Source organism: Gallus gallus, chromosome 5 (assembly GCF_016699485.2).
Source record: "Gallus gallus isolate bGalGal1 chromosome 5, bGalGal1.mat.broiler.GRCg7b, whole genome shotgun sequence".
NCBI lineage: Eukaryota > Metazoa > Chordata > Aves > Galliformes > Phasianidae > Gallus > Gallus gallus.
Window position 1 is genome coordinate 37,968,042 of NC_052536.1, and position 23,032 is coordinate 37,991,073.

At 51.8% G+C, this 23,032-nt stretch overlaps 2 protein-coding genes and 1 long non-coding RNA gene across 6 annotated transcripts in view; 2 read left to right on the forward strand and 1 right to left on the reverse strand.

Annotated features, from left to right (window-relative positions):
- TGFB3 (transforming growth factor beta 3) lies at positions 1 to 13,997 on the reverse strand. Its single transcript, NM_205454.2, has 7 exons — positions 13,607 to 13,997; positions 8,191 to 8,354; positions 6,694 to 6,823; positions 5,082 to 5,189; positions 4,098 to 4,269; positions 3,460 to 3,613; positions 1 to 1,123 (listed from the first exon to the last, which is right to left on the reverse strand). The coding sequence occupies exons 1-7, from the start codon at positions 13,956 to 13,958 to the stop codon at positions 965 to 967; spliced, it is 1,239 nt and encodes a 412-aa protein (NP_990785.2). The 5' UTR covers positions 13,959 to 13,997; the 3' UTR covers positions 1 to 964.
- LOC121110899 lies at positions 2,915 to 9,589 on the forward strand. Its single transcript, XR_005860452.2, has 2 exons — positions 2,915 to 6,948; positions 7,226 to 9,589. It is a non-coding gene; the product is annotated as an uncharacterized LOC121110899 (long non-coding RNA).
- Positions 13,998 to 14,357: 360 nt separating the features above from the next.
- IFT43 (intraflagellar transport 43) overlaps positions 14,358 to 23,032 on the forward strand; it is a 46,057-nt gene continuing 37,382 nt past the window's right edge. For 2 of the 4 annotated variants that reach the window (XM_015287705.3, XM_004941812.5), the window contains exons 1-2: positions 14,358 to 16,042; positions 17,057 to 17,146. In XM_015287705.3, the coding sequence (XP_015143191.1) occupies positions 17,066 to 17,146 (81 nt within the window). In that variant the 5' untranslated portion in view covers positions 14,358 to 16,042; positions 17,057 to 17,065. Of the gene's footprint in view, positions 16,043 to 16,802; positions 16,871 to 17,056; positions 17,147 to 23,032 lie in introns of those variants that run through there. The other 2 variants (XM_015287703.4, XM_015287704.4) reach the window with 1 other exon arrangement.

Genomic DNA, 23,032 nt, shown 5'->3' on the forward strand with positions numbered 1-23,032 from the left:
AAAATATTTATTTTTTACAATGTTTTTGAGATTAATATTTTTTTTTTTTAAGTCTTGGCAGGTGAGGCTTGGGCCACGTTGAGATCACAAACCACAACAGACAAAAGGTCCTCAGAGTGTTATCAGATCATGAGTGAATGGCTCCAAAATCCAGGTACCCCCAGATAATGCTCTCGCCCTGACCCAGAAACCATCTTTCAGGAACTCCAGAAAGGGAAAAGAGCTGAATAGAGACATCGGTCCTCCTATAAATGGACTCAGCACCCTCTTTGCTTGCCTTTGCCCACCCTCAGCAGGCTGAATGGGAGCCTTGCAGTTTGCATTTGGAAACCAATAGCCAGGATCTGCCAACTGAAGTTACAGGTCTGGCAGAAACACAACTATAGTTACAGGCCTCCTGGATTACAGTTCTGAGGAACGTAAGTCTATGTGTATCTCTGAGCATCTCTTCTCTGAGCAGCTTCTCTTCTTGGTGCATTTTCTTTCTCTAAAGAATATTCCAGGATTTTCTCCTGCAGGAGGGAAAACCTTCGTAATTCTTCAGGCCAGTCGGGCGGGCAGAGGTCCCAGGGAAGCTACAGCAAGAAGGGGAAACACTGCCCCATTTCCAATCCCTCTTTTTAACTGCTCTTTCTCATTCCTTGCCTTCCCAGTTCAACTACCCCAGCATTCAAATACACAGCAGTTCCTTCACTGTCCTTCTCTTCCGCATCAACTGTCCAGTCATTTTGGAGTGTGGTCTTTGTGTCGTCAAAGCAACTCCCAGAGGGAACGCGACACTGGCAACAAGACCGAGAAATGTTCCAGAAGAGGTTCCCAAGGACTGCCAGACCCTAAGCCACAAGGTTTAGCACTCGGCCCTCTGCATGCATAGTCTCTGACCCCCAGTTCCTTTTGTGCTAGCCTTGGAGCAGAATGGGTGCTGACAGTTTCTTTCTAGGCTTTGGGCAGCCCAGGGTGCCTTTCAGCTGCACTTGCAGGATTTCACCACCATATTGGAGAGCTGCTCCACTTTGGGTGTCCTCCCAACATAGTACAAGATCGTCAGTGGCTCCAGGTCCTGTGGGACACAGCAGGGTGAAGCAGATGCCTCGGGGTTCAGCGTGTTGTACAAGCCCAGCACCTGCGGAAACAAATGTAAATGAGGTGACAAAGTCAGGAACCCATTTAAGTTGGTTGAGAACAGGAAGGTACTGCAAGCAAACAGGTCTCTAGGTATTTGGAACCGCGCTCATCAGGGGCATTTCCCTGATGTGACTAATATTCTTATCACGTCCTGATCATGGCCTGCTCCTGCCCAGGCCTGATCCAGAGCCTTTTTCTTTTTAATCATGGCAGTATAGATTGGCTGATGCCTAAGGGTGGAAGAAGTACAAGTAGTTCACTCCCTTAATCTCTAATTTGGTACAGTGGATAGTGCCGCTTCTGCTTGTAAGAAGTCAGGGTGTAACCAGCCTGGGGCTGCGTTGTCTTTGGTTCCATTACAGAAACCAGAACAAAGAAAATCAGTGCTGCTTATTTCAACCAACATCTCTAGATAGTGCTGGATGGATGCCCGTCCTCTTGAGTAGCCGCAGTTCCCTCCCAGCTTTGAACTGTCTGACGCTTTCTTTCTCCCCTCCATCCTCCAAGTCATTACACTGTAATGCTGGAGCCGGGACAGTGTCCCATGGGACCCCACTGGCTTCATTCTCCCAGCTGGCCCCAACCCACAGACAACAACTGTACACTCCAGCCATGTAACCGCCATGAAAGAGCTGCCATGTGTCTTCCCAGAGCTGGCTGCTATTCAGTGGTAAGCACCATCTTGAACCGTGGGGCTAAGACACGATCTTAAGTGCAATACCGTTGGCTCATAGTACCTGTCTGGGTTAAATTACAGGGTCCAGCACATTGTCTGTTTACTGCTTTACAGACTTTGAGGGTGAGAGGTGCTAAGGAGACTTTCTGTTCTGTCATGCAGATCCATGTAATTCCAGTCATTCTGGTAGAAGCCCTGTGGAGTACTGAGCAAAGGCACAGGCTGTACCACATGAGTGCCATGTGCACTGTGGCTGCTGTATTCAACAGAGACAGTGGGTTAAAGAGACTGGTGAGAAATCTGCTTTTCACCATGTTTTTCCTAGGTGGTGCTGGCAAGATGTCAGCAGCTGTATTGTTCTGAAGCTTGCTGGGATCTCTCAGCTGACTTTACCACTTGATTTCCCTTCTTGCTCAGTAAGAGAACATTAGGAACCATATTAAAATCTCACTCATGTTGATTCAGTCCAGTATCTATATGGATGTATCCATCCAGGTCCGACTGATGCATGTTATCTCTCCTAAACTATTCATTCACCTGCCCTGTCTCGTGTTTCTCATCCAGCATCTGTGCACTCCTTTGTTCCCTTAGAGCTACTTCCACCAATAGCAGTCTTTTAGCTTCAGCAAGCTTTGCTGCCGTGCAGATTCTTTAAGCTGCCAAGAAAATGTTAGCATCTTTCCTGCGGTATCATCTCTACCCAGTTAGCTATTCTTCAGCTCAATCTGCTTCTTCCAGAAAATTTTTTAATGAAACCTGAAGCTAATTTGCATTGAGCTGTTTCCATGTCTGGCTTGCTACCTTTTCTCTTCTGCAGACAGTAGCTCAGGATTCTTCTCTAGCTTTTCTTGCTTAGGAATGAACTGTCTGCTCATTGGTCTTTGTATTCCTCTTGGTTCTTCTTCCATGGACATGCTTTTTTATTGCTTTTGGGGTTTTTTTTGTTTTGTTTTTGTTTTTTGCTCTAGACAATAGCGAAGCTCAGGTGGTTTTCTTCCCTAAGACTGCCCAACGTACTCATGTTAAACATAAGTTAAGTGTAAGTTACCTGAAAATATTTGCTTTCTGCCAGTTTTACTCATTAATTTCACTGCCTAATGGGTTCCTCCCTGCGAGGTGGGATTTATACAGCGGGAAAGAATGTCAGTTCAGAAAAGGGAAGCTTGCTGCATAGCCACGTTCACTTGGACACAGGCTCTCCTTCCCTTCCGGGCTACAGCTGCCCCCGTGGTAGCAGGCAGCAGGTGTGTGCCATAGCTCAGCAGTTTTGTGCAACCTGTGTGTAGAAAATTCCTCTGCTAATTGAAAGCTAGAGGAAAAAATTATGCAGAATATAACCATCAGAGTTGATGTTTGATCTGAACAATTAACAGTGGCCACTACCAAATAAGTACGCTAAGTCCTGCTGTTTCCCCATCTCATACAAGAGACAGCATCCTCCTCCTCCTCAACATCTGCCTGGAAGCATGGACTCAGTATTGACTCCATAGGAAGACCATTTCTCCCTGTTGAACTACTCGGACTCTTTCCTGCACTTTCCTTGTAGTTTTTTGCAAGTGTTGATCTAAACTGCTTCTGTTACTTTGAAGAGACCAAATGCCATCGGACTGAGGGAAGAAAAGGGTGACAGGGCCACAAGGATAATATGCTGGATGTACCGTGCTGTGAGTGGTGTCTGCACTGCGGAGGTACGGACATGGGCCCGAACAGAAGTTTGCAAAGTAGCCTTTAGGCTCATGGACCCATTTCCAGCCCAGGTCCTGTCGGAAGTCAATGTAAAGAGGACGCACACAGCAGTTCTCCTCCAGGTTCCTGAAACACAGAATGGACATGAAATGAATCTAAAGAGGGATCTTTTATGTGCTTGCATGAAGCAGCTTCCAGAGCAAAAGGACCAGGACCAGTATTGCCCAGTGGAATGTGGTATTCACCTGCACTGGGTGCAGAGGAGTGGCAGAGCTTGGCAGAAGCCGGCAGGCCAGCTGGCACTGCATGCACGTGCTGCCAGGCTGTTCAGCCACTGGCCTGGTCCCTGCCCAGGCTGTGCTGCGTAAGGCTGATGGCAAGCCTCCCGCTAGCCAGAAGCTCAGCCAGAAGTGACTGCTGGGCCAGCCAGCATCCCCTTCTTGGAGGCTGCAAGGAGCACCAGCTGAGCTGTGCTGCTCACGTGGCTCCTGCAGTACCACGGTGACTTGCAGCCCCCTTGGCAGGCACTGCCTTCCCTGGTGATGTGAAGTCTCACCGCACTTTCCCACCTCAGGCATGGGACCCGGCCACTGGCAGGATTCTCACTTACCGGAAGCAGTAGTTGGTATCCAGGGCCCGCTTCTTTCTCTGGCCTCCCAGTGTTGGGCTCTCCAGGCGATGTGGGGGTAGCATCATCAAGATGAGGTGGGGATTATGCAAGTCTTTCTGCTTCTTCAGGCGCCCCAAGTCCCCACGGCCATAGTCATTTTCACTGTCAATGCCTTCACATGGAAACAGGATCCACAAAGAGGACATCAATATGGAAGTGAGGGACGCAACAAGACTTTTCAGTACGCTTAACACCCTCTACCTGCCCTGAACTAGGGCAAAAGAGACTCAGGCACCACGTGTGCTCACTCTGGGACTTCTTCCCTCCTAGGGAACTCTTTACTACTGGTGAATCTGACTGCTGCAGGCCTGAAATAGAGGCCTGTGGGCCACCTGTTTTACCATTTGCAAACTGCTGGTGGGGCCATTAATCCATCCCACTCGCTCCTGGCTTCAGTCCCAGGACAGGCAAGAAGATGAATGGTTTAAAGAAGATGTCAGATCATTGGCACTCTGCAGAACAGCCTCAGAAATTGAGCCTGTGGGGGCCAGTGGCTGCAGCCCAGGGCTGCGAGCCAGGAGGTTCCTACATCTTAGGCCAGCCAAGCCACTGACTCTCTAGGCCACCTCACACAGGATGCCTGACTTCCTTGTGTTTCAGTCACCCTAACTGGAAAGCGGAGCCTCTGTGGAAATCTGAGAATCCATCAAGCTGAGCTTCCCGGAGAGACACTGAAATATGAAATTATTCCTTTTGCAGAAATGCACGCAAGCCCCACCCAGACTGCACTTTTCTCTCACTTCTAACCTAGGTATGAAGTGGGTGTACTCGTAAGATCAACATGCAAACCCAGCGGTGTTGTATACTTTAAGCCAAATGTTATGAGGGGTAAAATCATCAAATATGCAAAGGAAGACCTATTTGTTTTTCCAGACACTCCTGGCTTTCCCTCCAATAGCTTCCCCAAACCCAGCTCCTTATCACCTTTGAATTTGATCTCCAAGACCTCATGTAAGTTCTCCAAGATGTCCCCATTGGGCTGAAAAGTATGGCAAGGGCAGTGTATGCTGATTTCCAGGCCGAGGTTGGACTCTGCAAAAAAGGAGAGGTCTCTGAAAAACAGTATTCCTCAGCTGGAACAGCGAAATCTCCACAGAGGGCATGTGCTGTGCTGTGGCCCCCAGACTAGGGATCAGTCTCACAGTGAAGGGTGCTCACTTTGGGAAACAGGAGCTGACTTAGAAAGGAGAATAGGAAGCAGAATCTTGTTGGCTTTGATTGTGCCAAAAGCCGTGCATGCTCTTGCTAAAGGAACCTTAGTGAGGAGGTGAGAAAAGTTACATTTTTAGGCTATTTAGCATCCAAAAGCACTTGTGAGCTTTGAGGAGTTCCACTAGAAAGTAACTATTTTGCAAAGTTGGTCTGTGATGTGTATCTGTACTGAATCAAATTTGCCACCCTCCGTACCTGTCTACTATCTGGCTTCTGGTTAGTGTCTGGAGGAGAGATCTGAAAGTGAGTGAGTTGGATATGGACAAGTAATTTCACTGGAAGCATTTTTCTCAGCAGCTGCAGCCTCCTGTTTTGTTGAACTGCTAGTGGTCTCACTCGCAGACTTTCCAGAGGCAAGTCTATTTTCATAATAACTTCCTGGACCCATCACGCTGTGTGGGCCTGACCCACGGAACATACGGCTCTTATGAAAGCTGCTTTTCTATGTTGTGTCATGAATTAAAACATCTGGCTCCCTGGGGCACTGACAAGGTGCCTAGCACCTCTCTTCCTAAGCACCATATCTGATGTCTGTCAGCTAGCGTGTGCCTGCCCAGAGCTCACCGCAGTTCCAGCGCTGAACTCCAGCCATCAGGACACAACTGGGATTGCTTCAAAAAGGAGGAGCCTACGGGCTCACAGCTTACCCTTCCAGGGAGCGGCTGCCTGCCAGTGCCTGCATTCCAGTTTTCAGTGGCACCTAGCTTCTATCTGTGAGGCCAACGCAGCGGTGAGTCACAGTGCCTATGCTCCAGCTGTGAATGGGGTCAGTGTTCTTGCAGGGAGCTGCCCCGTAACTATCTGTTGGGCTGCCCAGCGGTGGCAGAGGTATGTTCTGTCTAGGTGTGTCAGCCTCTGGAATTTCCTCACCTTTATACCTGCCAAGCTGTAAACAGCTAAAGAAATCAAGATCCTTGCTGTTTTTTCCTAATAGATTTTCTCTGTCCCATAAGAAAATTAAACCAGAGCAATCCTCATTTTCTGTGTGTTACGAGTGATAGATTAGACCAGCAGAAAGATTCCCCTGGGCTTGGAATCCAAGAACCAAAAGAAGTTCCAGCGTCTCTCACTGAGAACAATTTCCTCCTCCAGAGAATGAGATCTTATTCTGACTCAGCCCCCAGAGTTATGCAGTGGGGACTCCAGGACAGAGCTAGGAAGGGAGCAAATGTTACACACTGAGGCAGCTCTCTGGGGTAAGGCTTGTTCTCAACCTAAATGAAGCTGCCCCCTGTTTAAGCGGTGCTCCTGAGAAGATACTCCTGACAACACCGATCCATGTTTCTATGGATGCTATCACACCCGGTCCAGCTGTGACCCCTACCTCTGTGCAGAAGCCACTCACGCACGGTGTCGGTGACATCGAAGGACAGCCACTCAGGGGAGCCCCGCGTCTGCACATTCCTGCCACTGAGGTAGCGCTGCTTTGCTATATGCTCATCTGGCCGCAGGATCTGCGATAGAAGGAGCGGTAGAGAGTGAGCCAGTGCTGTGCACAAGGACGGAACAGCCCTGTGGTGGATGCCCCATCCCTGGAGACAGTCCTTCTTCCACAGCTTGCTACAAACGAATTTGAAAGGTGAGTCCCAGCACGTGTGACCGTGGCATATTAGAGGGACATGTTTCACAACCAACCTATTTCTCCAGCCTGTTATTTCTGGGTCCTAAGCAGCTCACTTCTCCCAGGTCATCCTTGTTTCAGGGTGTACATTCAGAAGCGGAAGTATACAGTGGTAGATCTATTGGGTCTGTAATGGGTCTTGTTTCTGTATTCACGTGTGCAATGTGGGTCTGAATTTCAGAGTAAAACAGCAGTGGGTAAATGAGCATCTAGCCATGGGTCCCTTGTCCAACAGGTCCCTCGAGTCCTACAGAGTGGTATTTTCATGTATCTTCCACACTTCAACATCAATCAAAGCACACCAGGGTGCATCAAGTTTGGAGAGCTCACCCCCTGCTCTGACATCCCATTTCCAGACAGACACCAACAGCCTGTGCAAAGTGCTCCTTGCTGCAGGACCCCGGGTTCACCCCGCACAACACAGAGCCTGTGGAGAAGCTCTGGGATTGTCTGTTAGCAATTGTTATCTTCTGTTAGCTGGAGAACTGCTCTGCCTTTTAAAGATGAATTCCAAGCAGACCTTAAGAGCTAACAGCTAAAGGGCAATTTTAGCTGCATTGTTACTGCACAGCAGACAGACAGCAGCCTGTGGGAATACGCTGCCTGGATGCTGAACTGCACCATTAGCTGTGTTATCCAGCATGGCCAGAAACCGCTTCCAAACCTGAACCAGACCTTATCTTGCCTGCGGACGCCAAGAGTTCCAACCAAACTCCAGATGAGCACCTGCGCTAAAGGTGCCAGGAACTGCCCCCACAGAACTGCTGATGAAAGGAACACTGAAAGCAAACATTTCTTTTCCAATAAGTCTGTGAAAGTCAGAGAGCTCCACCCATTGGATTAGCACCAACTGTACTGTACTGCGACAGTCAGAGGAACAACTCTGCCAAGGGACTTAAGCAGAAGGGTCAGGGCTTCTCTGCTGGTGGAGGGATCCTCTTCCAACCCTTTCTCAGTAGAGAAAAGAGCTGCATAATTCACAATACTCATGACAGCTGGGCAGTGTGAGTGGGGAAAAGGACAGCACCACACTGAAACAGGAAAAAAATGTGTCTGTATCACTGCTTACATGCTGGAAGAAGCCTGGAGCAAAGTATGGGATCTCCTCCCTCTCACCTGTGGCCTTGCACCCAAAGCTGGGGCAGGCACTAGGGAGCCAAGCTGTTCTGGCCTGAGGCAGAGGAAGGCGAGGATACTCACCTGGAAGAGCTCGATGCGCTGCTCGCTGCGCTTGGAGCTCGGGTTGGGCACACGTAGCACCCGGAACTCTGCTCGAAACAGGTTGGTGCTGTTCTTCTCTGCGGAGGACACGTTAAAGCGGAACACATTGGAGGTGACACCTTTTGGGCAAATGCCCAACTCATCTAGGAGAAAAAAAGAGGGAACGGCTAAGAATTTCAGGCCAGAGGTGACTGAGAAAGAGCTTTCAGCTAAACATCTCACCACCTTCAAGTTTGGTTGTCTGGCTAACGAGACAGCAGGAGGAATTAACTCTAATTTGCTCTACACTGGAATGTTTTGAAAATCTTCTCACTACTGTCGCCATTATTTCAATGCTACAAGCCAGAGAATCGGTGGAGATCAATCACAGTATCCTTAATTCTGTCTCTTCCAACTCGTCAAACGTTGATAATGCTTGTAAGTTTCCTGCATTTGCTAAGGCAACCGCAACCAATACAAGGGGACAACCTCCTTTGCTCCTTGTGGGGCCCATTCCCAATAACTATGATGGTGTAACTCTGTGCTCACGTTGAAAATTGAAGCCACACAGAAAGTGATCTTATAACAGGAGACAATGTCAAGGTCTGTAATGAAAGCCAGAGAAGTGTCCACGAAGTTTGGTGAGGCACTAGAACAGATTGCCCAGAGATGTGGTGGATGCCCCATCCCCGGAGACAGTCAAGATCAGGCTGGATGGGCCTCTGAGCAAAGTGATTGAGCTGCAGGTGCCCCTGCTCACTGCAGGGAGTTGGGCTAGATGGCCTTTAAGGGTCCCTTCCACATCCAATGATTCTGTGGTAAGTTTGAGGTGCAGGAGACATCTCAGGAGCAGCGACTCTCCAGGGCGTACTAAAGGAACTGGGTTTTAAGGTCAGTTCTCACTTGTGACCTGGAGGAGGAATTCATGGATAGTACTTGGTACAGAGTTCTTTGGGGACAGAGGCTGCTGTGAGGCCTGCAGAGATCAGACACATGAGCAGGAAATAGCACAGCAAGGCTCTGCCTGGATGCGTGCCTACTGAGCAGAAAAATCCACTTTACAGGTGCCCAAAAAGAGTGCGGGTAAAAACCACAACGTTTCCTCAAGAGAAAATGAACATCTCTTCATTGGGACCATTTTGGTCCCATGGAAAAAGCAGTGATTCCTGCTGCTCCTCTCCTGTTGACCTCTCTTAGCCTTCAAGGCTGTAGCATCATTCAGGCTTTAAGGCTTCCTGCAGGAAGGCACAGCAGCTCCTGCTCTACACCCACGTGCAGATCTGTTTGCAGTCCTGCAGAGCCTCTCATATGACCTCTGGCTGTTCTCCAAGGCAACACGAGGCTCTCGTGTCAGCTGATATTTGTGTTTTTTTAAATTAAAAACAAAACAATAAAACCACACACACAATAATCACTTTTTCTAAGCCACAGTTCCAGCCTGTGATAAATAGGCTAGAAGACCTGGCAACCTTGGAATTGTATTCCTGGAGCTGGTCCCCGTCTTGAAAACGCCCATGTCCCACAGAAATGAGTTCTGAAGATGGGCTGGTGGTGGAACAGTGGCTGAGCACACAGGCTCATCTCCCATGCCAAATTCTGCTTTGAGCAGCAGTGATTCACTTCTGGAGTCATCTTGATGAAGCTGAAGGTCTTCCTCTTGTGCTGCGCCCAGCTTTAGCAAGCAGAAGCCTGCCAGTTTACAAATACGTGTTCTTAGGGACCTAAAGTTTTTACTCAATAAGCTAATGACCAGATGCTCATACTGAAATTTGTTTTGAGGCTTTTTGCCATACCTACTATTGAATGGAACAGCTTTTCCACCCGTGAACACCTCTGCCTGCTGTTAAAGACAGGGATTTCTGCAGCCCCAGGAGACCAGACCCATTGCAGCCACAAGCTGGCACATTCAGCCCAAGAGCCCTACAGCACAGAGAGCACTGAGCTGTGAGAGGACACCCACCACGGGGACTCCACCACTGTGACCAATTTCACTCCACAGATAAGCACAGACAAGCAAGCTCTGATCTCATTATGTGCCCAAGGGCATCTTTCTAGCTGAAGTCTAACACTGCTGATGTTCTGTTAGACCTAGATGGATACTGTGCTTTAATACCCCCTTAAGCCGTTTTGTAATGCTTGCCCTATTAATAGCACTGTTAACAGCCTGCCCTTCCATTTCTGAGCCGACTGCTTGTCCGTGAGGGGTGTCCCACCAATCATCACAAGTGCCTCCAGATCAGAGCAGTGGCCAGCCTAGCCCACAGTCCATTTACAACATTGGTACTTTATCTGATAATCTATTTGGAGACTGTAAATCTGGTCCAAATCTGGTCCTACAGCACAGTGCAGATGAGAGACAACATCATTTATTCTTTGTCAGCCTCTTAAATTTTTTGGCTCAGTGAGGCAGCCATGCTAATAAGAGATGGATGGCCATCTTCTGTATTCCTTTGCTATCACCGCACTGCCTCCTACCTACTTCTGATGGTGTTTTGGAGACCTTCCTGGTGGGAACAGTAAGAGCTGTCTTTCCTTTCCTAAAGCAGCAGCTTCATGTTGCCTTCATGCCCTGGGAACAAGCTTCCTGTGATGGGAGAGATGGAGCTGTTGTTTAATTCTGACCACTGCAAGGTTGGAGCCTGCTTCTCATAGCCAAATGTCCAGAATATAGATCTCACTCCCAGAAAGATCTTTGCTTTCTGAGCAAAATCCTTAAGAGGTCAGAGGTGTGCACAGCTAAGTGATGTTTTCAGGGAACTCGGTCCAATCCCAGCTCAGGGTGCATTAATCACACCAGGATCTGGAATTGCCCAGGTACCAGCAAAGAACAAAGCCTAGAAGCAATATTCCCGCAAGCTCCTCCAATCCACAACACTCACTGCCTGTAAGGAAGCCAAGAGAAGGAAATCTGTGCCACCCGTGTACCTACAGCAGTCTGCCTGACGTGACAGGCTGTATCTTCATGATCAGACCCTGCTATGACTGTGGAGCCTAGCCAGCCACTGAGCTGCTGATGGAACAGATAATGGGACCAGCAGTGCTTTGGAGTAGAGGATGGGACACAAGAAGCTTGTTCCCTGGGAACTCCCCTCTTCCTATCACTGCTCCCAGGGAGGTGCAGGTTCTCCACGTGCCACCAATCCCACATGGCTGCTGATCCTGGCAGGCCTCGAGACAGCTGACTGCTGTCTGCTTGGAGTTTGATGTCAGGGAAGGGCTGGCTGGCTGGCTGCAGGCCGGTATCACCTCACTCCATGCCACATCACTGCTACTGAAAGGTGCTTAATGTCAAAGCTATGCAACTCAGGAGGAAAAAGATCTTTCTGGAACTTTGCAGGCAGCAGGTTTGGAGGGAAAGCACTCTTGGCCCAAAGACCCACAGCTTTAATTGTCTCCTTTCTTATGCTGGCTTGGGAGATGGCACAGTTTTCTTCCGGAAGGTGAGTAAAGCCACTTGCAGGACTGCTGCAGGAGCTTCCCGTGCTTCAATCTAACCCCTGTGAGTTTTAGGAGCTCCCTGAAGTGAATGACAGCTACTCGCAGAAAACATTCCTTGTATATCAGTGCGTCCCAGAGGCACAGCAGGAAGACGATTCCCTGAATCACCCAGCAGCCCAGACTGGGGACAGAGACCAGCTCCTGGAAGTCCGTCCTGCCTAGAAGGACTGGGCTCTCCCCGCTGCTATTTTTGCTCCTCAGCTTTCCTCACTGTTGGGCCTTAAGTTTTGGAGCAGTGTAAGTTCTCTGAGCCAACAAACTGCTTGACTAATACTCTGGAGCTAGAACAGTTCGTGCACGCGCGCACATTTCGAACTCATCTGTATCATCCTCAGTTCCCTCAATGGAGCCGTCCTCCCCTTCCCCCCCAGAGGAGCCTGGCTTTGGCTCCAGCTGCTCTGAGATCACCACCTGGCACAGTGACAGAGCCATGGGAAAGTTGAACACCAGCCACTTCTGAAGACACGGGGCCAAACGCAGCCATGGTGTATGCGATGAAACTCCCCAGGTTTGGAGAGGAGCGTCTCTCAACACCACGGCCTGCCTGGGGCTGGCCTCTGTGACCAACCCACACGCCCCCTCTTCTTTGGGCTGCCTAGAATGCAGTCTCAGCACAACACAGGCTCACTGCTCAGCACCTTGCTGTGGCACCACAGGGAGACCGGGGCAGGCTCATTCATTTTCATAGGCACAGCAAGGTTACCCTGCATGTGGTGGACAGTGGCTGAGCCCGCGGCAGTTTCCTCGCAGCCATCTCACCCGCAGCACCCACTCCTGCCCCAAGATCTTCTCACACCCCATCTCGCTGTCCCTCCCCACCACCTCACTGCTCCTCACACACATCTTCCTTCTTCTTCCCTCTCCTTCACCCAAACCCATTCCTCTGTACTCACGACCCACCGCTGTGCTTTCCAGTTTTCTCCTTCAAAGCACACCAGCTCACACCGCATCGGTGTTATTTTGCACAGATATATATTTATAGAATTTCACAACACTTCGGTGGGTCAAAAATGTCTTAGTATGGGAAAGCCGTGAATAGTCTGCATTTTCTGTTCGAGTCTGGGAGCCTCCTGAACTGAGAGCTAATCATATAACCATATGCAGCGCAGTCTGCTAGAGATTAAGTGAAATTTGTTGCATTACCACATCGTAGCTCTGATTCCAGCTCATCATATGTCAAGATTAACATAAACCTGGCAGAGGAGCCGCATTCTGGGGCTGCCTGCACCCAGTCCCAGCTCCACCCCAGGGCTGCCGGCGCCGAAATCGCATCCCCAGCACCGCGCTCCATCACGAGGGGACACCCCGGAGGGCGGTGTGACTGCGTGCCCACCAACATCTTCCCATCCGAAGAGATCCGAAGCACAGACAGAAGGGATTGCTAGCGCCTACATCTGCTCCGCATCTGCGATCTCCGTGGGTTCGTGTCTGCTCGCCCTCTGACTTCGCATCTGCATCCGCTCAGCTCCGGCACCTGAATCTGCTTAGTGCCCGCATCTGGCCCCGCTCTCGCGCTCTGCACCTGCTCCACATCTGTCCGTTTCCTCAGCACCCGCGCTCCCGAGGGCGTCCCAGCGCATCCCAGCTCTGCACCTGCTCGGCACCCCCGCCGCCCGCGGTCCCCCACCGCTACCGGAGCGGCATCCTCCACGCAGGCGCCTTTCGCCGAGCGCCTTCCCGGAGCCGGGCGCACCGCGCACCGCGGCCGGGCACGGAGGGCTCGGGAAGGTGGGGGCTCGTGCCGCCCGCTCCTCGCCCGGCGGAGCCCCGCTCCCTCCGAACCCCGCGCGCCGCTCTCGGCCCCAGAGCCGCGCCGCCCCCTCCCGCAGCGCGACGCCGGCGCTCCGGTCGCGGGCGCTCGCCGCGGCTCCCCACCTCCCCCGGCCTCCCCTCCGGGCGCGGCGCGCCGGGCGCTTACTGTGCTCGGGGAGGCCCTGGATCATGTCAAATTTATGGATCTCTTTGGCGTAGTACTCGGACTCGGTGTTCTCCTGAGAGCAGCTCTCCTCCTTCTCCTCCTCCATCTCCTCCAGCAGCTCGCGGGTGCTGTTGTAGAGCGCCAGGATCTGGTAGGGCACGTGGGCCGGCCCCACGCTCTCCGGGGGGCTGGTGAGCCGCAGCTTGCTCAGGATCTGCCCCCGGATGGCCTCCACCCGCTTCTTCTTGATGTGCTCGAGGTCCAAGGTGGTGCAGGAGGACAGCGCGAGGCTCACGGTGGCGAAGCTCAGCAGCGAGAGCAGCACCAGAGCCCTTTGCGCGTACATCTTCATGTGCGAGGGGGCGGCGGCGGAGCCCCCGGGGAGAGCCCCCCGGGCGGCGGCGAGCGGCGGGCGCGGGGCCCCGGGCGGTGCTCCGGCGGCGGCCTCCCCAGATCCCGCGGGCTGGGGCTTGGCGGGGAGGCGCATGAACTCACCGCGCCGCGCGCGACTCACGACTTCCAGGAAGAGCTGGCAGCGCTCCGCCGGGGGAAGCGGCCGGCGCCGTGCCTCGCCGCGCCGCGCTCCTTCCCCATGCGCCGCCCCGCGCCCCGCGGAGCCGGGAGCGCCCCGCCGCGCCGCGCCGCCGCGCGTGTCAGCAGCGGGCCGGGCCGCTCCGCCGCCGCGAGGGGAGCGCGGCGCCCGCCCCTCTCGCTGCACCATGCATGCCCCCGCCGCGCCCCGCGCCCTACATCGCCGCGCCGCCCGCGGGCTCCGCCGGCCGAGCGCAGCGCCGCGCCCCGGCCCCGCCTGCACACTGCCCCGCCGCCGCGCTCGCCGCTGAAATTTTATACCTCCCTCCCATGACGTCCCCGGGACGGGGCTCGCGCGGGGGAGGGATCTCCAAGCCCGGCCTTCGCCCGCGGCGCCGCGCTGATGGCTTCAGCAGGCGCGCGGCGATCGCCGCCCTCCAGCCGCCTCCTCCTCCTCCTCCTCCTCCTCAGCCGCCGCCGCCCCCCGCGCGGACGGCGGCGCCGGGCTCCGCGCCCCGGGCTGGGCCCCTCCGACGTGGCCGAGGCGGCCTCCGCGGCGGCGGCGCGCGGGCGCCCCCTTCTGGCGGCGGGCGGGCGCGGAGCCGGGCCCTTCGCGGTGGTCCGCCGCTCCTCCCCTTTCCAGCGGCGAGATCGCGTTAAAAGCGGCAGAAATACCCCGAATAGTTTCCCGATGCGGTTTCTTTCCGAGAGAGGCAGGGAAGGAGGGGCCGGCGGGCAGGCGGCCCCTGAGGCGCTGGTGGGCGCTGGCGGGTCCCGCGGGGCCCCGCGCTGGCGGCCCGCGGAGGGGTCGGGGCAGCCGCCTCGCGAGCCCGCCGCCCGCGGCAGGGGTCCGGCGGACAGGATGTCGGCCCCGGGCGCCCGCCCGGCTCCGGTCACGCGTTGGGATCCACGCCCTCGGGACCCCGCGGGCTCCTCTCCCGGGGCACGGCCCGCTGCCCACCCGCCACGCCTGGCTCCCCGCCTGCCCGCAGCCTGCGGGCCTGGTGCCCGCTGCCCTCCTTCTCCACCCTGCGCTGCTCGCTGCCGGGCCCTCCGAGAGCTCGATGTGCCCTAGAGATGCTGAAGGGCGGCCCGACTCCCTTGTGGCCGACGTGGTGCCTGGAGAGACACTTTTCCAGAAACACGGGCCCTGGTTGGGAGTGTGGCTGGTGGGGATCTGCTGCTGCTGGGCTCTTCTGCTTGAGCTGCGGCCGCCAGGCATGGAAGAGGCTCTATGGGAGCCCTTAGGGTGGCTGGGAGCATTGCACTCGAGGGGTCACATCATACTGGAGGCCACGCTGACCGGTAGCGCTGATGGCTCTGGGTTGTTGCAGCCCACTCGCCGCAGCGCGGCATGGTGAGTTATTGGCCAGTGCAGAGATAGGAATAGGAATTGTGAGCTGATGAGGGCAGCTCCCCCAATGGCTGGGCCCGGGTGCAGGTGTCAGTAAGGATCTTGGCACGCCACAGTGGATGCGTGAACGATATTGGCTGCTCACCCAAAGCTGGGAGCTTTGTCAGCACGAGGGCGACCAAGATGTCCTGTAGGAGGGGGTTGGGCAGCTGTCTCTTGTTATGGCAGCCATGGGTTGCTGTGCCTCCCTGCGGCAGCGCGATGCCTGCAGTCCCATGTCAGGCCAGGAGCCCAGCTAGCTGCCCTTCAGCACCCCAACTACGGCAGCCATGTGTCAACCCACTGAGCGATGTGTGGGCTCCCCACTGCAGCTACAGCGTGCTGCTGAAGGTGGGTGGGAACAGCACGTGGTGGTGCTCAGGCGTGATGGCTTTCCCAGGCTCCTTGTGTGCAAGTGGAGGACAAGATACAGCTCTGTTCATAGGCTCCATTAAGAAGCAGTCAGCAGCACAGTGCTGGGGGGCTCTGCTAGTCCTGCTCCATGCAGCCAGGTGAGTGAACCCGCGGGTCCGGCTGTCCTGTGACCCGTTCCTACCCTCTGGCTGCTGCAGCACCCCGTGGCTGCCCATTGGAGGGGGGGTGGGAGATGCAGAGCCGTGTGTGCCCGTGGCTCCTGTGGTGAAGTGTGGGGACAGTGCGTGGTGCCCCCCTGGTGTGGGTACCGACCCCGTCACGGACACAGAATCACCACGGTCTGGGGATCACGGTGTCACAGCGCCCACCCGGCCTGGCTTTGGGGGAGGAAAATCACATCTCGCTTACTGAGCTCCTTGAGTGTGTTGAGGTTTGTAAGGACAGACAGACCTCGTCTCACTTAATCCTCTGATCATCACAGCCACAGCTTGAAAATGTAGGCAAGGGGTGGAAAGAGGGTTCTCTGACACGTCCTTGGACCTCCAAAAGGCCTCCAGCGGGACCACAGCTCCCAGCGAAGCCGGGCAGGCAAAACGCTACCCGTGGAGCGATGTACGGGGAGCAGCCTTTGGCTGCCGCAGCACAGTCAGGGGTTGATGGCTGCTTAAGCTAATGAGGATGGCTGGAGGCTGTGAGGGGTGTCAGAGAAAGCAGAAAAATGCAGCAAATGGGCAGAGCAGCGGCGGCCGAGACCTTATTTAACGCGTAGAGCTCGCACGGAACCCAGCCACAGCCACGCTATCCGCAGGGCCGGGGCCGCTCCGGGGGCGGGCAGGCGGAGGGCCGGGCTGGGGCGGGCCCCGGTGCCGGTTGCTAGGGACGCGGGGCGGGCCGTGTGCCGGAAGCGGCTGTGGCGGCGGATGGAGGCTGAGCGGGAGCGGGCGGAGGGGCCCCGCCGGCCGGGGGTGAGCGGGCCCGGGGCGCTGCCGGCGGCGGGGCGCTGCTCCCAGCGTGCCGTGCGGGGGAGGGTCGGTGTTCGCGTTCCCCTCCGGCTCTCCCGCGGCTATGGCCGGCGTTCTGCGGGTACCTGAAGCCGTTTGTGTCGGTAACCGCGTGCCCTTCGCCCCTTTGCGTTTCCCCCTGTGCCACAGGTGCCCAGGATGGGCCGGCGGGCTCGCCAGGACGTCTTCTCTGGTGAGAGTCTCAGCAGGAAGAACTCCTCTTCTGCGTCCACGGGAGAGGTGGGTGTCCCTTCAGGAGATCCTGGCTGTGTCCCGCTCAGCAGCTTTTTATTACCTTCTGAGATTCGTTCCCTCATTACGTGTGTTACCCTTCGAAGTTGAGCTTTAGAGTTGGACCCGCGGCTGCCCTGCCCCTTCCCTGCTGCTGCCCTCGGCACCACGTGTAGGTTTCACACAGCTGTGAAGTGGGGCTCTGGTTCCTCACGGCGAGGTATGGAGTAGTAACAAGCAGATTGGGACCTCTTCCTCCCGTCCATGCATATGTTCCAATACATTCCTGCAGGCTTATTGTTTTGTTACCAGTGTGTCACCACCCGTGATAGCAAGGCAGAGTACAGGTAAGCATATACTTTTCTTTGGCATTTGGCTTCTGCTGGAGCCGGAGTACAATTTCTGGTGGTCAATATCAGGCTTGTATAGCAGCAGTATTTTTCCATTCCACTGCTCACAGGCTGCTGAGGTCATGCTAGGAGCCAGCTTTGCAGCGTGTGAGGCTTTGTGATAACGTGCAAATTCATTTCCCATTTGACTTTAGAGATAGACTTTTGTTCAGATTCTGTTCTTGTCAATACCTCTTCAAAAAGTAGGAGACTGCCTGGAACCCTTCTTTCACAGGAGGGTGAGTCACCATCCTGTAGCAACCAGGAAGGTAAGAGCTGAACCTTTTGATTCCATCTCTTGCTTAGTGCTGCAGAATCCTCACATTCTACCTGGGAGTTCACTCTCTGATGCTTGCATGGCTTCTCCGTAGGCATTTCCTGCTGAAGTGAGCAGCAGTCAAGAAAAGACATGCAGAGCGTTCTCCCTGACACCTTCAAATGGACATAAGGCTCCTGAGACTTCCAGCTTATTGACTGTGATATTTTTGTAAATGAGAATAATACTTAGGTTTTTGCAGTGCCTGTATATCCATTTCCAGCATACCATATCCTCGGTTTCTTTGAACTACAAGACCAATTTGCTTTGCTGAGCACTCTGGCACCGTTACTTCAACTTCTGTGCCCTGAACCCTGGGCCTTCTGTCTTAGGAGCGGCTGCTCTGCATTGCGATGGAACTCTCATGTTACATTGAGTTGCTGCGTCCCACTCATCTGTGACAAAGTATTTTGGAGGGATTTGTTTCCTTTGAGTCTCTGCTGTGTTGCTGAGAACACACTGTTACAGCTTCTCTTACAATTCTGGGAGGACATTTGTGGAAGGAAAGGCCTGTACTAAGAACAGACCTAAACTCTGTAGGGTTTGTCCTCTTTGTAGCACTGCTTCTCTGCCACCTTAGGAAAAAAATAAGTGCTCTGGTTTCCAGAGTTTAATCACTTTCCACTGGCAAATCAAACCAACTCTTTCTGGCACTGTTGTGTATAGTGGAGAATGAGAAAGAACATTTACAGTAAGAGGAATAATTGATACTTGCCAAGATGTCTCTCATCCAGTTGAGGCTGGGCACCCATCTGTGTCTGTTTCATGTGACTAGCTGAAATTATTCTAAAATCACCCCATGCCTTGGGTGGGAAGGGCCCTTAAAGCCCACCCAGCTCCAACCCGTGCTGTGTGCAGGGCTGCTTCCCACCAGCTCAAGCTGCCCAGGGCCCCATCCAACCTGGTCTTCAGTGCCTCTAGGGATGGTGCACCCACAGCTTCTCTGGGCAGCTGTGCCAGTGTCTCACTGCCATCTGAGTTGAAAAAATTCTTCCTTGTGTCTAACCTAAACGTCCCCTCTTTTAGTTTAAAACTGTTTGCCCTTGTCCTATCACTATTAGACTGTATGCAAAGTCAGTCTGTCTCCTGCTTATTAAGTACAAGAAAGCTGCAATGAGTTCTCTCTGGAGCTTTCCCCCCCCAAAAATCTCAGCTCTTGCATAGAGAAGAGCTGAATGTACCCTGTGAAGAAGCTCAGGAGATAAGAGGTAATCCCCTGCTTTACCAGTGACCCTATGACTCTCCCAACTGGCAAGAGACCCTCACAGCAGGTGGTTTCATTTGTGCTTTCTTCCATCTGTCATTGCAGCACTAGAAAGGCCTGATAGGAGATGCTAGGTCTCCGTAAAGCAAATGTAGCTTTTTATGCATTTATTTTGGTAATTTAAAAAACCAAAGTAACAATGGGGCTCATTGGTAAAGAAAGTCTTAGAAGCCAGCTGGTGGGGTAAGTGGGTGTTAACATGGGTTAGCTTCCAGGTGAGGGTGGCTCACTCTAATTGTTCTCTTACCACAATTGGCTGTCCTCCCTTATGGACTGATTCTCTGCTTGGAAAAGGATGGAGAGGTGGTAAAGCTACAGCTGATAGATTGTAACTTACCTTGGTTGTGCTTAGTATGGCTCAGGTCACAGCCATTGTGGAGAGTTCCTTGGACACCTCTGGAGAGGAATAAGAAGTGGAATCTTCTGACTGAAGGCAGTGAGCTTTTCAGCAGCAGAAGGGCGAGGCCTTCCATGCCTTAAACTGTTCAAATATGTTATTACTGGATGTTAACCACCAGGAAGAAAACTGTCAGTAGTCTCCCTTTGGACAGTTCTTTGTTTGCTGTTAACTGAAAACCTTGGAGCTATTGGAGAAGAGACAAAATGCACTGTATCCTCAGCCTTTTCCTTTGCTCTGGAATTGGAAGCCTTTCATATGTAGCCATGGTTGATAAGAAAAAGAGCATTTAATAGAACTAATCTTGTGTTTTCCTTCACCCTGGACTGGCAACCACGTTATACTTTTCTGGAAGCTTGGCTCATCTCAGAAGTGTGGGGTCAGCTGTTATAATGGGTGGCTCATTCAGCACACTGGTCATCTTGAAACCATTTCAAGGAGCATTACAAAAAGAAACTCCAAAACAAAAACCAATAACAACAAAAGAAACAACTCGCCATATATTTTTTACTAGGACTGACCATAGTGGAGGAGGTCCCATGTAATTTATTTCAGCCCAGCAGATTTTATTCCTGTTAGTGATTTTGAAGACAGAGGTTTGTCCTAAACCTTTGCTGTACTGACACTCTTGTGGGAGATTTTCCATTTGGGATAGTGATTCTGTCCTTGGTAGTACCTCAGGGCTTTAGGACTGTTTCAAGAGTCACCTTGATTTTCATTTGTTTATTTTAATGGTTGTGTCAGCCCACCCAACCTCCACTCAGCTCAAATCTGTGATGTGAACACCTCATCTGTCCTCATTCTGGTCTTTTCTTGATGCTGATAACCACTCTGGATGTGTTTTACAGTCAGAACAGCTTGCTTGAAGGAAGCAGAAAGTACTTGTCTGTCCAAGTTTCAGCTTTTGGACTTATTACAAGGAAATCGCTTTGTGGAGTGAACAACTCATCTAGCATAATTAAAATGATCTTTGTTTTGAAGCCAATAGGCAAATCTTCTGACTTGGAGTGTAGATCTTATCAGATTATCACTGATCTCTTGTTGACCTGGACTCTCTCTTCAAAAAGAGACTTCAAACAATGGTACGTCTCATCAACTGTCTGTCTTCCTTCACAAATGTGTTGTGGAAACCTGTTCCCTAGGCCATAACTGCCATCTCTTGTGCCTTGTAGTCCGCTATACACCCCCCAACCTCTATAAAGCAACATGGTATCTTAGTATTTTCTGTCTGTCTGTTGTGTATGTGCATTGTTTGCTCTTCTACAATAAATTCCTGAACTGTAGTAGTCTCTATGATTCCTCTGGCCAAATTTTTGATAGCTCCCATTCCTGTATGAAATTATCTGCATTACCTTCAAATTCAGACACCTCGAGGAGCTCAGTAAGGGTCGAAGCTGACAGTCTGCCATCAAACACGCACAGCATTCCTGCCTCTTCAGAAGTACAAGTACCAACAGACAACAGTGCAGCTGTATACTGTTTCAAGAGGCAAGAAGGAACATGATTATTTGCTGTAATTGGTGCAGTCAGCATCCTCCTGCAACAATGGTTGTGCGTATTCCTGGCTCTTAGAGCTCCTTGGCAAATTAGCAGGCACTCCTTGAGCACCCAGGGGAATATGCTGTAAGTGGGAATTCCTAGAGATAAATCTACTTGCTGCATGCCAGAACTCTGCATTTCAAACATTCATTTTCAGAAGGGTAATATATCCATTTTCCATTGGGATGCCTTTCCCATCCCCTGGCTCACTGTGTTACTTTTTACTCATCTTGATGCTATCAGATTTCTGGTGAAATGGGACAGACTGGAGCTGGTCGTGTTCTTTGTGCAAAGGGAGGGGCAGATGATATAATGAGATCTGTCGAAGATCTTTGTTCTCGTGTTCTACCAGGACTTCTGGATGCTTGTCTAGAATAAAGGTCAACTCTTTTTCCTGGCTCTAGCATTGCTGCGTCCAACTGCCTGAATGCTGGCATGATGATATTCACCAAAGTAAACTATTCAGCCAGGTTTGGAGCTCTTAAGTAGATTAATTTGGAAAGCTGAGTGGAAAAGCCTTCTGTTTAAATATATCAGCATTTTTTTCCTTTTCTGTGTCTCCTCTCAGTAGGAGTGGGCTATTTGTTGTTCCATAAGAAATCAGTATGCAAAAATATTTTTGTGTTATTCTGCTGGCGCAGTCAGTTTTTCTTTATCCTACAGTGGAAAGGTTCCCTTGGGACTTTGTTCAAGACTTCCTTGAGTTTCTGCTCTTACAAACTCAATGTGATGTTGTCAGTGTCTTTCTTGCAGTGCTCTGTAGATCCTTTGCGGAGACTGCTTTTTGTAGGCAGTGCACCAGCCTAAAGGGATGAGGTTTACCAGGCTGTGCTGGGAGACTCTCCTTACAGGTAGGATAAGGGTTACTTGCACTTAATGGCAGAGTTTGCCCAAAATCATCTAAGTTTCCTTCTGGTTTTCTTCTGTGTGTTTCACCCAGGCCTGGGGAAAGGCTCTGTGCTTTCACTTCTGAAAGTGTGTTCTTCCCTTACTGTCGTGCCTGCTATTTGTAAGCATGCCTATGTAATTACAGTCTTTGAGTGGTAGTTGAAAAATAATATTTCTGTGCTTCAAAAATCTTACATAGGCAAGTGTACAGACAAAACATTGAACTGCCTCCACTGTATGCTGGGCAGATGCTCCCACCGGTGTTTTACAGAGCAGTTCTTTGGACTTCTATAAGCACAGCTTATAGATGCCCTGTGCTTTGTAGCACTGCTTGGTAGTGGCTTCTGGCCACATTCTTTAGGCTGACATGCCGGCTTCATTTAAATAGGACTCAGGTTATCTAACCCAAGCAAATAAACAACTGCGCATCAGTTGCTGAGGATGAAACTCGGATAGAAGACTGCTCAAAAAAGTGGTTATTTAAATGCTTTTTTCCATGTGTCTTGTCCAGCAGGATTTCCTTCTCTGTGACTATGAGTCCTGTACCACCTGGGATCCGTACATCCAGAGGAGTTTAGATCATGCTGGGCTCCGCAGAAGTCTTTTTGCTGTCAGATACAGGAACAAGGAATCCCTGGTTGACAGATACACAGTTCCAACAGATTTTATTGGTTAGGTCAATCTGGTTTCATTTACTTTGCTTTCTGATATGGACACTTCTGTACCCTGCTGCCCTATAACCTGCATGTAGGCTCCCTCTGTTTTTGTCTTAACAAGGCCATAAGACCAAATGGCAACACAGAGACTAAGTGGACTCAGATACCAACTTATTTTAATTGGAGATGTATTTATAAATTACATGACTTCCCTCCTCCACTGGAGAGATGATGCAGTCCAGATAAAGGTCAGATGGGTTAGAATAGTGGTTTCAGTCCCTGTACAGGGTCTTGGGATACCTATAGTTTCTCTCTGAATTATTCTGTTATTTCTTGGATTGCATAGAGATTACTGGGTTCTTAAATTGCCTTCTCCTTGCATTTGATGCCTAACAAGTGGTTGTTGCTGTGCTTTTTCTGGCAGCATTCATCAGAAGGGTTCTCAG